This window comes from Rhinoraja longicauda, chromosome 23 (genome assembly GCF_053455715.1).
Source record: "Rhinoraja longicauda isolate Sanriku21f chromosome 23, sRhiLon1.1, whole genome shotgun sequence".
NCBI classification, from domain to species: Eukaryota; Metazoa; Chordata; class Chondrichthyes; order Rajiformes; family Arhynchobatidae; genus Rhinoraja; species Rhinoraja longicauda.
The window spans coordinates 22906969-22923756 of NC_135975.1; the positions used below are offsets into that span (position 1 = coordinate 22906969).

At 41.0% G+C, this 16788-nt stretch overlaps 1 protein-coding gene across 8 annotated transcripts in view; it reads left to right on the forward strand.

Moving 5' to 3' along the window:
* The window catches only part of anks1b (ankyrin repeat and sterile alpha motif domain containing 1B), a 647894-nt gene that overhangs the window by 301387 nt on the left and 329719 nt on the right, over positions 1-16788 (forward strand). For all 8 annotated transcript variants that reach the window (XR_013548787.1, XM_078419858.1, XM_078419856.1 and 5 more), the window contains one exon: positions 13514-13633. Coding sequence is in view for 7 of the 8 variants with exons in the window: in XM_078419858.1 (XP_078275984.1) it covers positions 13514-13633 (120 nt within the window). In the remaining variant the exon portion in view is untranslated. The remainder of the gene's footprint in view (positions 1-13513; positions 13634-16788) is intronic.

Below are 16788 nucleotides of genomic sequence, written 5' to 3' on the forward strand. Positions count from 1 at the left end.
GCTTGAACCAGCTGACCAGATAATTGTCTTGTAATCACTCCAAGGTACATGCTATTTTCCAATGCAGGCTGCACCATTTGTTTTGCTATGGCTTCATTATTGTGAGCAAGCACTGATGTTGGAATTCATGCTGGTGTACTTGTATATGTGGGAGGGAGCGATAATTTGTGAGCAGGTAATCAACCCCAGAAAGAAGCTCCCCAGCATGTTACTGACAACTCAGTTAATTAAGAGAAGAGTCTAATAGACGTGTTTCAATAAAAACACAGACCTCACTTCATAATGGACTAAAATGGATGTCTTGAGGGAGTTAGTACATTGAATTATTCAAGGTTACACATTCTCTGTGCAGTTACTTTTATATTTTATATATTGGATTTCACTGAGCAGGATCCTTTTTGCTCAATTTATGGAAACTTTATTAATAAATATGCAAAGAGGTAAATAGATTTAAATTCATAAAGCACTGGAAAATTTTGTAACACACCTTATCACGTCCTGAGGCATATATCAAACGGTCCATATGGGTAATTTGAACTAGTTTGGACGATATGTCTATCCTAAGCCATCAGGAAGAGAAATGAGATGAATGACCACTAATACATATTAGTATTAGTTGAGAATTGTAATGGATCATTGAGAGACATATTTATAGAAATGGAGGAGTCTGTGATTCATACATTTCTCTGCAGTCCACATTTTAGAGTATACTAAACGGGCGAGGACCCATTGGGTCCAAACCTCTCCTGTGGGCCCGGCAACCCTCCCGCAACTGATCCAAAACTCTACTGCGGGCCTGGCAACCCTCCGTGCAAACCTGTCTGCGGGTGTGCCAACCCCCATTGGCTGCAAGCCTCTCTTGCGGTCCCAACTGACGATCCGTGGACCTGTTGGCGGCCGGGGAGTGACCCCCGGGGCTGTGGGCTAGCGAGGGGGTACAGGAAAAGGGAGAGGGGGCCACTCACCTCGGCCCTGGGCAGCCATCGCATTGGCCAGAGCGACCCGTGGACCCGTTGGGTGGAAACCTCGCCTGTGTCATGGCCATCTTGTTTGACCCTCTGCCACCGCGCTGCACCATGGGAGGAAGGTCAGGTGTGGGGCACGCCGGGACCGGCGCCGATCCTCCCGGCGGGGGGGGGGGGGGGGGGTGAGCGCATTTAAAGTTTCAGCTCAAAGGCTCAGCAGCCGCCCCTCCCATTGCCTGCCATTCCCGTCACTTGGGTAGGTCCTATTGTGATGTCCAACGTGGCTGAAGCCAGGGAAAATGGAGAAGGTAATTTTTAAACTTTAAAATGTCAATAACTAAAAACATAACACCAATTTGAATGAAACTTCCTCCAGCCCACCCCAGGACAATGGTGAGTAAGGTGGGCCTACAATTGTTGCGTTATCGTGTACCATTTTGGCTGTATTTTGGGATCAAGCAAACTGACAAACCAACAAGATGAGAGTTTTAGTAATATAATATATAGATAGATAGATAAAGCACAGAGACGGGCCTTTCTGGCCACTTGCTGATGCTGACCATTAAGTGCCAATCAATACAAATCACTTTTCTCAGCCATATGTCTGGTGCCTCCCCTGCCATGGTAATTCAAATGTTCATCTTGATATTCCTTCAATGTTATGAGACTACCTGCCTTCACCACCCTCTCAGATATTGCTCTCCATATTCCATGCATCCTGAATTGGAACGAGTGATTGAAAACTTTACCGTATCAACCACGGTCTGTCACAGGTGAACCCCTAAATTAGAATCACCTGTTTGTTTGTTTTCTCAACAATTGAGAGAGCAAAGTTAATCTGCTGGTCAGTGCAAACAAGAATTTAAATACATTTGACTCTTAGCTTTTTGCAGCTATTTCCATTGGAGGGTTCTTGTTAATCGTTCATTTTAAAAAGCATTTGTGGGATTCGTGCAAAGGTATGACTTTTTGAATTTTTTATTTCCAAATTGACATGCAAACCAGCGAACCTACTCTGCACACCCCCTGGTGGCTAGCAACAGTACAGCATCAGCAGACACCAGGCAAATACAAGGCTTGAAACTTAGATGACAGATAACACATTTTGTGTGGAAAATTAATATTGGTGGAAATTTCACTTTGAGACAATAGTCTATGGCTCATGGTAACAAATTACATTTCAGTCGTTTAGAAATAATTGAACAATTTATGTGCGAAAACAGTCCTTCAAAATCTTCCACTCTGGCTGTAAAGCATCCGATTCACCTTTAGGAGCAAAGTGAGTTTTTTTTAACTTCGTTTAGTTTGTTATAGATCTTTCAGAGGGGATGACATGAGTAATGTATATTTAAACTTGTTTAAGTCCATTGGTTTCCAAAAATTCACTATCTCCTGTTGAAAGGAGGCTTCACGGAGAAGGTGAGTCAGCAGAAGTAGCAAAGTATCTTCTGCTAATTTGATGTGCAGTGACAGGGAAAGGAAAAATTTAATCTCTTCACAAGAATTTTATTACTTTTTACTATAATCTGTAAAAAAATGCATGCAAGAGAGGGCATAATGGAATAGTTTGCTGATAAAGAACATTTTAGCCAACAATAGAAACATAGAAAATAGGTGCAGGAGGAGGCCATTTGGCCCTTCGAGCCAGCACTGCCATTCATTGTGATCATGGCTGATCATCTACAATCAGTAACCTGTGCCTGCTTTCTCCCCGTATCCCTTGATTCCACTAGCCACTCGAGCTCTATCTAATGCTCTTTTAAATTCATCCAGTGAATTGGCTTCCACTGCCTTCTAAGGCAGAGAATTCCACAAATTCCACAACTCTCTGGGTGAAAAAGTTTCTTCTCACCTCAATTTTAAATGGCCTCCCCTTTATTCTTAGACTGTGTCCCTGGTTCCCCTCTGTTTTCCTCTTTATTTTGTATCTTATTTGTGAGGACTTCCATCTATAAAAGAAAGTTGGAACAATTTTATTTTTACAATACATTTAACAGTGGCGTTCTAATTAGTAACGATGTGATGATGATGACCAATGCCACTTTGGGCAATGTGATTCTTGGGCAGCCTGCATGGAGCATAGAACATTACGCACAGGGACAGTCCCTTTGGCTAACAATGTCTGTGCTGAATAAAAAAGAACTATTAAGTATTCAGTAGATATAGTATATTTGGATTTCGATAGAGGAGTGGCTAACATAAAATTCAGATAATTGGGTCACTTTTAGATTGAGAGTCAGTTACTAGTTGCTGGCACAAGAATCTGTGCCAGGACTTGCACAGATAAATGGATAGGTTTTGTGCAGGAAGGAACTGCAGATGCTGGTTTAAAGAAGGGTCCCGACCTGAAACATCACCCATTCCTTCTCTCCAGAGATGCTGCCTGTCCCGCAGAGTTACTCCAGCATTTTGTGTCTATAATGGATAGGTTAAATGGGCGGCAGATGGAATATAATGAGGGAAAATGTGGGACTATCCATGCTGGATGGACAAGTGGAAAAGCAAATTATTATTTGAAGTGCTGGGGCCATAAAGGGCTTTGCAAGCTCGACTGCATGAAACAGAAGTTGGCAAGCAGATAATTAGGAAGACGAACGGAATGTTGGCCTTAATTGCAAAGACTTGGAGTATAAAAGTAGGAAAATGTTGCCACATATTTACAGGCGCTGATGAGACTGCATCTGGAGTACCACATTCAGTTTTGGCGTCATTACTTAAGGAAAGATATACTACCATGGCGGCAATGAAAAGAAGGCTCATAGGAATATTCCTCAGATGGAGGAGCTGGCGTATGGAGAAAGCTTGGGGCTATGTGCATTAAAAGTTGGAAGTTAGAAGAATGAGAGGCAATGTTGAACCATTTAAGATTTTTGATGGGGTGAATACTGAGATACAGCAAGCAATTATTGTGGCAACTAGGTTGTGTTGGAGAAAGCTGGATAAATGGATGAGATATAAAGGATGAGTTATTTTAATTACTCCACAGGAAGGTGTTTGGCAGTTTATTCTACACGATAAACATTAGCAGAAACCGCTTGGATTGTAAATTATAGACGAGCTTATATTTGTATAGCATCCTCACTGACTTCCAGATGTGTTACATAGCCAGCAAGTGATGTTGAAGTGTAAGCATTGTCGCAATGTAGAGAAATGCAGCAGCAAATATGAGCAATGGAAGGTCCCACAAATAGCAGTGAACCAAAATCTATAGTCGGTAGCGCTAAGAGGAGTAATTCACGGGTAGGGCACTAGGAGAATGATCCATTAGTATGTAACTAGTTCCATATGATTATGTCCAGTGCAAAGGTTTCCTTGGGTAAAGGTAGTACCTCTGACAGTACAGTGCTTCCTCACTGCTGCAGAACAAGAGGGTGCTATTTTAGCTGCTCTGTTGAAGAGCTGCTGTTATCAGGATTTCCTGGTACCTCATTTTACTTTAATTATGTGAGCGGATTTCATATCTCCCCTTTGGCATTCAGCTGTAGATTGAGTCAAAGCCTAGGCTGAGTGCTGTTATATTTTAAAACAAATCACCTTCAAACGTCTGTACATGAATATTAGCTGTACGTTCACTGAACAGTGAGACAATCAATGATATTGCATTAGACAATTAACAGAAATCGAGATAATAGATTGGAGAATGAGATGGGCTAAAGGGCTGGGAGGCATTTTCAGTTTAATCTTCTCCTCACTTTTATCTATATGGATCTGTTGAGTTGGGCTGATCAACCCTTGGCTAATTGGCTAATTTTAGACTGGAAACTTATTTGTTTTATACATTAATTATTCCTGATAGTCTCGGACCCCTGTGAGCATAGAAATTATGGTGACTTTGACATTACAGCATGGTCTCTGAATAATTTAGTGGTTCCAAGCAGACAAATTTAATTGGTTGTGACCAAGGTTGCTTATATGCCTGACCATGATCCTGCTGAACCGTCGTTCTATGTTGTGATGAGGCAGCCTGTTCTGATGTCCTATTTTAAAAACTATACCTCTTTCAATTGCTTTTTTTTGGGTGTACAATAGGTTGCTCCTACAAGATAGGCTCGGTTAGCCCTGAGCTGACTGTTCTTGTTATTCACCTTGTCCCTGCGGAAAATGTATGAAAGAATAAGTTTATTGGCCAAGTATGTGCATATACAAGGAATGTGCCTTGGTGCTCCACTCACAAATGACAACACAAACATACAGTTAACAATTAAGAATAAAACATGAACACATCAAAACAATAAGGATACAACATTACGGTCTAAACATGTGGGGGAAAATAAACCAGCGCAAAAAAGAGACTACAGACTTTGGTTATTGAGTAGAACTACTACTCGTGGAAAAAAGCTATTTTTATGTCTGGCTGTGGCTGCTTTGACAGTCCGGAGTTGCCTTCCATCAGTCTGAAGAAGGGTCTCGACCCGAAACTTCACCCATTCCTTCTCTCCTGAGATGCTGCCTGACCCACTGAGCTACTCCAGCTTTTTGTAACGCCTTCCAGAGGGAAGTGCTTCAAAGATTTTGTGGCCAGGGTGAGAGGGGTCAGAGCAGATCTTGCTCGCTCATTTCCTGGCCCTTGCAGTGTACAAATACCCTGACTGCCCAAGGGAACTGTTCACTAACAACAGTTGTGGCCAGCTAAGTACAACATTTTAGCTTGAAAACCTGGAATCTGGATCTTCCTTCTCTAGTTAACAGGTCTTGGCTGTTAAACTATAGATTGATACGCATATTTTAGTTAATTTATCATATGAAAAAAATGCTTAAATATTTTGATTAGCTGACAAGTTAAATTTCAGCAGATTATGTAACAGCCATTTTAGAATGCTACGTGCTGGCTATGTCAATGAGTTTGAGCAAAGCCTAGAGTTGTAATTGTGGCTCTGTCAGAATCCAAACTGAGAATCAGCACTGATCATCATTGCACAGATATCACTTAAAAGCAGAACTGATGACTCTTTTCACTTCTTTGCTGATGATTATAGGTTGAGAGAGTGCTAATTGGTTAGTTTAGATTTCTGCTGCTTTCATGCGTAAGAAACATTTGGGCAATTTTCCACCTTGTCAGGTAAAAGCCAAATGTTGGCCATCATTGATTCTCTTCTGCTTAACTAACCATTGACAAATGACAAAGTTGTGAACGGATTTATGCTTAGTCTTTGAGCTAGGACATGAATCATAACTCGATACCTGCAACATCAAGAATACCTCGTATTTGTATTGCATCTTTAATGTGGAAAACACTTTACTTTTTGATAGGATGCAGAGGATAACAACAAGTAAATAAGAAGAGTTCATACTCAACTATTGAAATAATTTCACATGAACCTTGTTTTCTTGTGCGTTTAGTGTGTCCAGTGGATACCTCCTATACTTTTGTGTCCTTCATGTGTTTCCATGTCCTCCTGTGGCCTCATGCCTTTAAGAGAGCAAGACCACTTGGCAGGGTTCCAGGAGCTGGAGAATTCCAACAGCACATTCCCAATTTCTGCACTTTCAAGAATTGAGCAGAGAGTTACACTTCATCTTATTCCAGCATTGTAATGAAACTGGATAGTTTCATCCTAATTCTTGTTGAAAGATCTTCTATCCCTTTCACGACATCTTCCTGTCCATTTCCTGTGTCTTGCAACATTATACTAACCAATATATCAGATGCCATTCCAAATTAATTAGGTCAAGATAGAAAACAAGAGTTTAATAATGTTACTTTCTAATTGGTTGCAATGCAGTCAGATGCTGTTTTATAATAGAGCACTTCTATTTTGAGCATAAATCATTTCATTATTTTTTCAGGCAAAGTAGTTTTCATTATTAAGACTGAAGTGGTGATCTTGCATCTTAAACTGTTGATAATTTGTAAGGTGTGGTTCTGCAAATCTACAGAGGAAAAGGAGAGCCACCTTAATTAAATACATGATCAAACTGGGGCAAGATTGACAATATCATAACAGACAGATTTTAATATGATCCTGTCACTGAGTTGAACAAAGTATAACGGTAAAACCCAATAAATCTGGCACAGGGGAGAATGTGAAAGTAGAAAGTTAATTATGATTAAATGGTAGAACAACAAATAAGGAAGTTGCAGCAAAAAAGGAGATAAAGGAAGCACTGGAGGAATTTTAAGTGGAATTGTGATCTGCGGGTGATGTTTTCATCCCCTGTGTGTCAATTACATCCTGCCAGTTAGTTCTCCATCTGAATGGGAAGAGTTCTCCATCTGAAATGGGAAATGCACTGAGTTACATGGGAACGGCAGTGTGGATATCAGGATACTCTCTACGGGCACTAAGGAAAGCTTCAACCACAAGAATTAAATTGTATGTAGGGGCTTTGTGGGTTGTTTGATTGGAGGGGTGGAGGTGAGGAAGCCAAAGAACCTTGACGGCCAAGGGCTGAGGAGCATTTCTGCTCCATTTTGTGGAGGACGGTGTCAAACCTTCTGAGTGTTATTGAAGTTCCACTCATCCACTCAAATGGGGAGTGTTCCATTACATTCCTCACTTGTATCCTGCTGATCTTGAATGGTTTTGAGGAGTCAGGAGATGCGTTTATATTGTTACTTGTGCCGAGGTACAATGAAAAGCTTATGTTGCATGCTAACCAGTCAGTGGAAAGACAAAACACGATTGCAATCAAGCCATCCACAGTATACAGATACATGATAAAAGGAATAAAGTGAATGATGTTTAGTGCAAGACAAGTTGCTTGCTGCAGTAAACCGACTGATCCATGATGACAAACAGGATATTTCAGTCTGAAGAAGGGTCTCGACCCGAAACGTCACCCATTCCTTCTCTCCCGAGATGCTGCCTGACCTGCTGAGTTACTCCAGCATTTTGTGAATAAATCGATTTGTACCAGCATCTGCAGTTATTTTCTTATAGGATATTTTAGTTCGTTGTTTCAATGTTGGTAATGCTGATGTTCTTTACGATAGCATTACCAGCTGAGCACACACTGATCAATGCGTCCTTCCAGGCATCAAGGAATTTCTATGCCTTTGTAATCCAGGAAACCTGGTTATTTTTCTTAATGCTTGATCTGTTCCCAGACAGGGGAGGATTTTTCTGCAACTTCCATTGATCCCAGTTTTACTGGGGTTCTTTGTCAGATGGCCAAAAGGTGCATTGATGTCAGAGGCAGTCATTTTCAACCCAACTATTGACAGTCAGTTCCTTTAACCTTTCTTGGACAAAGAACATACCTGAAGAAGGGTCTCGACCCGAAACATCACCCATTCCTTCACTCCAGAGACGCTGCCTGTCCCGCTGAGTTACTCCAGCATTTTGTGACTACCTTCAATTTAAACCGGCATCTGCAGTTTCTTCCGACACATAAAGAACTGGAAATTTATGAGTCTTGGCAGAATCCAAATTAATCAAGTAAATAAGCTTACAATATATTGTTAGACGTATAATTACTAAAAGCAATTAGGCTAGTTGCAAATCAAAGGACATCCCTTCCATCGCAGCATATGAATTAACTTTTAATATGTTAGATGAAATTAATTTGAATAAGTCTATCAATATTATGAGCACATTTGGGAATGCATGAAAGCTGGAAAAATTAGTTTGCTGCTCACCACATTTGAAACCTTCACCTAGACTTTGCCGAGAGGCCCTTTTCTGGGGTGTAATAACAAAAGTAAAATGAGTGCTGTTCGTTCTCCCTGGATTGTATTGCAGTTTGTTTACCATAGAACTGTTCAGTCATGCTTGCATCAATGTGAATTTCTTGTTATATAAGGTAGCCTGTGGTCTGGCAGTGATGTAACTGAATTCAACAACTGTGCTAAAGTGCTTTGCTCCTTTCCCAGTACATCAAAAAAACATCTCGTTGACTTGACACATTCAATTGCATTAAACCTGCATTAGAAGCTCAAATATTGCGGCTCCACCCACCCTCTGATGTTTGGTGTGTCATGGACTTCTGTAACCATGCACTATCATTCTGTGACTAGTGAGGTTTGCTGGGTGCTTTGGCTTCCTCCCACATTCCAGGGTTTTTTTTTGGCCATGACATTTAAAATCTGTTGTAGATGGACGGCAGCAGATTCAGACAGTGTTAATGGCGTGTGTGAGAGAAAAGGTTACAGGATAAATAAGTGGGGGAATGGGATTGCTTAGATTGCTCAGAGAATCAATGTATACTTGATTGCCTGAATGGCCATGTATGTATGGTACAGGCTAGAGATGGACACAAAAAGCTGGAGTAATTCAGCGGGTCAGACGTCTTTGGAGAAAAGGAACAGGTGACATTTCGGGTCGAGACCCTTCTTCAGACTGAGAGTCAGGAGAGTCAGATCCAAGTTCCTTCCCTGACTCAGTCTGAAGCAAGGTCTCGAACCGAAATGTCACATTCCTTTTCTTAAGAGATGTTGTCTGATCCGCCGAGTTACTCCAGTTTTTGGTGTCGATCTTTGGTTTAAACCGGCATCTGCAGTTCTTTCCTGCACGTGGTACAGACTGGGTCAAGCGCAATCCAACTTAGCTATTTGGAACATCAAACCCACCAGAAGGATTTTGGTGATCTTGCCTTTTCAAGGATGGTCAGGGTGGCGCTGGGTCTGAGTTGCACTGCCTCGGGTCTGATCATCACTCATGGCAAGCTCTGCCTCACACAAGGTGAAGGCCCGATTCATGGATATTAGTATGGCGGTGGGTTGAGAGTGGGGTGGGTGAGATCGAGCATCTTTCACCCTGCACAAGGTTTGACCAACAGGCTGTGCAGTTGGCTAATTTCAAATGATGAGCGTGTCTGTGTGTGCATGTGTAGAGAAAGCATTTTGTTGCTTTTACATGTTATAGAATGTTACGGAAAACAGAAATTCTCTTGGTATGTTCAGTCAAAAATAACCGAGGGGAAGTCTGCTATTTTTCACCTCTTTTTCTGTTGTTCTTTCCTGAATGAACTGATGGATGGCACAGGCAAATGAGGCAGGCTGCATTTAGGGTGCGGTCTGTAAGGTCGTCAGCTGCTCATTCCTAGTTCCTCTCAGTCATTTGTGTCTCCCCAATATCTCAATCCTTTCTCTTCATTTTCCCACTGCTTTCATCACCTTCTCCTCATTCTGATGACCAGCAGCAATTCTTGAGTAAATTCCTGCTAGCTTCCCCTTTGTTCCCCTGCCTCTTGCTCAACGTTCAGGTACAACTCGGATATGCTCACAGCCTGGAAGTCCAGAAACTCTAAGCCATCCTGTTTTACACCCTCCATTTCTTCATTACCCTCAGGGTAATCCACGTTTCACAAATGTTTGTTCAACATAATCAAAAGGCACTCAAGAATGGAAACCAGGACAAGAATCAACATGGTTATCTGATTAGAAAAATGCCATTTTTCTTTCTCCTTCAAAATGAATTTATTTACTTCACCGAATTGTTCCAAAATTTAATTGATGGAATTGCTAGAAGCCAAAGAAAAGTATTTGTTAAAAATTAGGCACAAATTGCTGGAGTAATTCAGCAAGTCAGCAGCATCTCTGGCGACAATGAATAAGTGGCATTGTGGGTCGGGACCCTTCTGCAGAGTGATTGCAAGCAGTGTTGCAGTGCTGATCTTTCCGGTGCCGGAGCTGTCACTGGTGTCAGAGCGGCCGCTGTTACATTCCCCGCTAGTTAGCTGAGTTGCTGAGTTACTGCAGCATTTTATGTCTATCTTTGGTATAAACCAGCACCCGCAGTTCCTTTTTATTTCACTTTATAAAAAATCAACTTGTTCACCGAGACATCTGGAGAAAGAATGGTGCACAATTTGGGGGATCCTTGGTGTTGAAATAAAATGCACTGAGTCAATTCAAGGGATGGAATCTATCATATTTGACATCGATGACATCTATGATGAAGCAACAGCACTTATTATTTGCAATGTCAACAGCCTCTCACGTAGTTTCTGTGGCTTTGCAGCAGTGATGTGCATTGATCTTATGTTGCTTTGGACAGCGATGAAGAGTGTAAACAAGCAAAAAAATAACATGGCTCTCCAACTAGTCAAATAGAAGAATACACTTAAGCCTGCAAAATCAAAATGAGGAAGGGCAGGTTTGGAAAAGAATAAAGATAGTGAAATAAAGGATGATATTAAGCAAGGCACAAGGAAGAATGAAAACCACACTCATATTTTTTTGGAAATCATCTGCACTAACTAACTTCTGACTGAATGAGATACCACATTTTTACAGTTGTATTTCAGGACCAGACAAATAGTTCAGCAATAATTATGTCACATAGTTGATGCATTCACCCTCAGACGTTGTCTGCTTAGTAGTATCTAGTTTGTTTGTATGGCGATCATTTTATGGTATATATTTCAGGTTGTGTTACAGTACACCTTTTGTAAAAGCATGATCACTTGGGCTCAATATTTCTATTTGCACATTTAACAGTATATTTGTTGTGCACTGCATGACTGCCTCCCATAAAGATAATTTGGGCTGTCAGTGTTATTGTTTCAGCATTTAGTAATGCACGATGTGGCCTGTTACTGTGAAATATGCCTTTGCTTGTGTTATTAAAATCCTTGCTTTTAGTATTTGAAACGGAGTTTATGATAAATATGGTGAAATGAACACTTGAAGATGAAGCATTTGAAGTGATTTATGGGAGAAAACTATCTGATGGCAAGTTAAATCATTTATTGTGGATTTCTGGGTTCACAGATCACCACATTAAACATAATTTCCAGAGTAAGCCTTGACAAGCAAGTGACATAATAGATGGTGTGAGTGTGGACCTGTGTATTGGATGTGTGGAGAAGATGAGGCATATCATTTTGCTACTATAGATATCCAGTTCTTGGATGATTTCCATCAGAGAATGTGTACATTAAGTGAAGATTGTACAGCTTATTAAATATAAATTTAGTTTAGTTTAGAGATACAGCAAGGAAACAGGCCCTTTGGCCCACTGAATCCAAGCCGACCATCGATCATCCATGCACATACTAGATCTACACACCCCTACACACTAGAGACAATTTACAGAGGCCAATTGGCATGTCTTTGGATTGTGGGAGGAAACCGGTGCAGCCGGAGGAAACCCATGCAGTCACATGGAGAAAGTACAAACTCCACACAGTCAGCACCCGAGGTCAGGTTTGAACCTGGGTCTCTGGCGCCTTGTATTTTGTGTGTAATTTAATAAACATTCTACACGTGCCTGTGCTCACTGAAGATTCATTATGGAAATATTAAGCTTTTCTGCAAATGTAAGAAATAGAGAGTGAAATGAAAGTTTGTATGTCTGCAAATATGAAATCTGAGTTGTTCTTGCACAGTTGGCTGGTTCAGCAACTGAGGCTCCTTTTGTTAGTCCAATCATTATTGCAATGATAAAAGTAATCATAACAACACAAATAATTTCAAAATGTAATTGTGTTTCATGAAAGGAGAAACACAATTAAGTATGCCATTCAGGATGAAAGTGTACGTATTTGATCGCTATTAGGAATTAAAATATATTTTGTGAATGCTGAGTGTAAATTTTATTTTTTTACTTCAGACTTTAACCCTCTTGAGTATGTGTTCTTTGAATACAAGAATTATAAGCAGGAGCTTGCTCCTCCAGTCATCAAGATCATTGTTGATCTTCTGTCTCAACATCAATTTCCTGCATGATCCCCGTGTCTCTTGACTCCCTTAATATTCAGACATCTATCACTTTCTCTTTTCAGTGACCACAGTGATGGAGTTTCCACATCCTGGTGTGGTCGGGAATTCCAAAGTTTCTTCATATTTTGGGTGAAATAAAAAAATATTCATCTCACTCCTTCCAGGCCTACCCTTTACTGTGAGACTGGGACCCCCCTAAGTCTTAACTTTACAGGCAGAGGGGTATATCTTCCTGTACCTACCGTGTTGAACCCAGTAAGAATTGTGTAACAATCAATGAGGTCACTTCTCATTTTTCTTAACGCTCGAAGCTAGTCTACTCGAGTTCTCTTCATACACCACATCTGGCATCCCAGAAGCCAGTCAATACATCTTCTTTGCATTCTTCAATGGCAAATATGTCTCTTTCAGCCAAGGACAGATGAAAATTGTGTACAATACTTATGTAATTTTGCTACAACACGATATAGCTTGGACTTCATGTGTGTCAACCATGTAGTGGTCATTTCTTTACTAGTCTATCATAATGATCAACCCATCTCAATCCTTCATACCTGTGTTGATTCCACCACAATTAATATAAATTTGGTCTCTACCTAGCAAAGGATGAGAAAAATGCACTACCTTTGTCATTCATTGCATATCCATGCATTCATAATATGTCAAAACTGGCACATTATGCAGTAAAGATGGACGGTATAATGTAAAAAAAGAGAATTTGGTGGATAATGAAGCCAGCAAGAAGTAAAGGGATCACTGATTTGTGCCAAGGCAGATGACAGATGAAAGTGCCGAGACAATGTTATTCCAATGTTCTGACTAGACCACTTGCATTCTTCATTTTTATCCTTTCAAGTTTTTAAAAATTGTATGGGATGAAACTTTATCATTGAAAGTTAAATGTGATAGCAGGTTTTGATGTTTATTCTTTTCAAATCTATAGATTACATTGTGCAAAAGATGGATCTAAAAGGGGCAGAAGAGCCTGGGAAGCAGTGCCCAGTTACCACTCCTCAGTCTTCCATTTCATCACCAATGGCCTCACCTTCCCTCAAGGTCAAAGGTATGGGAATATAGCCAGCCTGCTTATTTTCCTAGAGCATTGAATAAGCTGCATTCTATTTACATATCCAATGTTTGATAATGAATTTATATTAAGTCATAGTCTCGTTATTGCATGATGGTGCTCGCATCTTGTGCAGTGAAGTCTATGTTCAAGATCAGGTTATGGCATCTTGTGTAGTCGTATCAATGTTGTCCATGAGTTCTAACCAGACATAGAGAGGGTAGTCTTTCCTGCAATAAAATTGAATGGCAAGTGATAATTAATACTTAATTAGCGTTTCCATTGAAGTGAAAGATAGACACATTTTTCTTGGCCTCATTGTTTCCAGTTGTTTGTGTAAATATTTTATGGAAAGTCCATTCTAGGAAATGGGTTCCATTCAAAAGATCTTCTTTGGGATTTGTTGGCTCATGTGTTGGAAGGAACTGCAGATGCTGGTTTACACTGAAGATAGACACAAAATGCTGGAATAACTCAGCCGGACAAGCAGCATCTCTGAATAGAAGGAAAGGTGACGTTTTGGGTCGAGACCCTTCTTCAGACCCATTATGGCTTCAAGTTTCCTACTGTTAATTGATGATTTTTCATTGAGAATATCCCCTAGTTGTTTCCTTGATCTAGCCGTTCCCTTGGTATTCCCCTGATCTATAGTATATCCAGTATGATGGGATCATCAAGGTGCAACCCACAAATTCTGTTTCACTTCACAAGAAACGTGCATTGTTGGAGCAAAAGCCCTCAGAATACCTGCTTCAATCCTGCGGTATTGTTCCTGAATGGATAGTTCAATGATTATTGTTCCAAAATGGATATTTTGGTAGGACAAATCAAAATAGGACGTACAGGGTAAATGGTAGGGAATTGAGGAATGCAGTGGAACAGAGGGATCTGGGAATAACTGTGTATTGTTCCCTGAAGGTGGAATCTCATGTGGATAGGGTGGTGAAGAAGGCGTTTGGTATGCTTGCCTTTATAAATCAGAGCATCGAGTATAGAAGTTGGGATGTAATGTTAAAATTGTACAGGGCATTGGTGAGGCCGAATCTGGAGTATGGTGTGCAGTTCTGGTCGCCAAATTATAGGAAGGATGTCGACAAAATGGGGAGGGTACAGAGGAGATTTACTAGAATGTTGCCTGGGTTTCAGCACTTAGGCTACAGAGAGAGGTTGAACAGGTTGGGTCTTTATTCTTTGGAGCGTAGAAGGTTGAGGGGGGACTTGATAGAGGTTTTTAAAATTTTGAGAGGGACGGACAGAGTTGACGTGGGTAGGCTTTTCCCTTTGAGAGTGGGGAAGATTCCAACAAGGGGACATAGCTTCAGAATTGAGGGACAAAGGTTTAGGGGTAACATGAGGGGGAACTTCTTTACTCAGAGGGTGGTGGCTGTGTGGAATGGGCTTCCGGTGGAAGTGGTGGAGGCTGGCTCGATTTTATTATTTAAGAGTAAATTGGATAGGTATATGGATAGGAGGGGATTAGAGGGTTATGGTCTGAGTGCAGGTAGATGAGACTAGGTCAGGGAGAATGGTCGGCGTGGACTGGTAGGGCCGGACAGGCCTGTTTCCATGCTGTAGTTGTTATATGGTTATATGGTTAAAGACACTGGAGTACTGAATGGTGCACAAGTCGTATCAATGTTGTCCATCTCCATGTTATTTAGAAGAGTGCATTTTGCTACGATTTTTCCCAGGGATTTGTTTATCTTGGATAATCAATACATTGGAATTGTGGGGATTATTTTAATCCCCAAGGGGTGTAGTTTCAAACTCGCCCCAACATTCCAACTCTCGCCCCAACATTCCAACCCTGAGCCTGAGGCCAGGCCACCAGTCCCACGAGGTGCTTGCACAGTAAGAGGCTGTTTGCATGTGTATTAGTGTTTGTCAGGAGGCATCTGTGCAGGGAAAGGAACTGTGCGCTGAGACCCTGTATTAGGTCCCTGCAGGGTCTCGCCCTGAAGCATCGACCATCCCTTTGCCTGGATGGATGCCCCCTGACGATGAGTTCCTCCACAGTTTGTCTTTTGGCTTTATCTTGTTGTAGTTGTTCACCGGAGGCATGGTTGTTGTCATCCAGGTTAGCATTTATTGCCCATCCATGATAACTCCTGAACTGATCGCTTGCAAGACCATTTAATTTAAGAATCAACTACACTGCTGTGTTTCTAGGGTTAGGACAGACTGGGTGAGGCTGGTAAAATGTCCTCCTCTCTCGTACATTAATAAACCAGATAGGTTTTTTATGACAATCTGAGCATGGTCACTATTAGTGATGCTTTCCTTTTATTCCAGATAATTACATTATGTGAATTTAAATTCACAGCGGATATGGTGGGATTTGAACTCATATCTTCAGGTTGATGGTGCAGGCCAACTGGTAGTTAAATTGGACCAGTATGCACCCATTATTTTATTATGGACAAATAAACAGGGATTAATTCCTTCTCTCATTTCTAAAAGTGTTGCAATTGGCTTGGCCTACACTTACTGCCCTTTCCCAATAGCTTATCATAGAATGGTGATGTATCCTGCACAGTTACAGTCCGTGTGGCAATGGTGCACTTGCATTACTATTATAAGTACTGGCCACCGGATTCTTACTCGCCAACAATGAAGTAACAGCAATGCATTTCCAAGTCAGTACACATGCGGCAATCTCCCTTATTTTTCTAGGGGACGGAGATTGCTGTGATTTTCAGAGGAGCTGCCAATTGGCGAGTTGCTGCAGAGCATTTTGGGAGGTGCTCATTTTGCAGCCAGAGTGAGTCATTGACGGATTTCCCAGCAAATGGAAAAATGTGTCGTTGCACTCTTGAATAGTATTTTGCAGGTGGAAGGACTTTGGGGTCAGAACGAGGTTCTATTAATGCAAGTTTTGGGCAAATTTCAGGAATCTAGTTGCATATCCTGCAGGTTTTATCCAGCAACCATTCTGTCAATGTCCACATATAATAATAAAGAATTAGGCTTGCTGACTTGGTATAGTCAAATTGCAAGAATTCTGCTTCTGAGTAATGACTAGTCTGTATCCGTCTACAAAACACAGCGATGAACTTGTACCAAATCATATATTCTTAATAAGAAACGGTACTTATTTTCTCTGCTTACTAATAGATTGCAGATTCTAACACCATCTGCTGAATGGGGTTGAG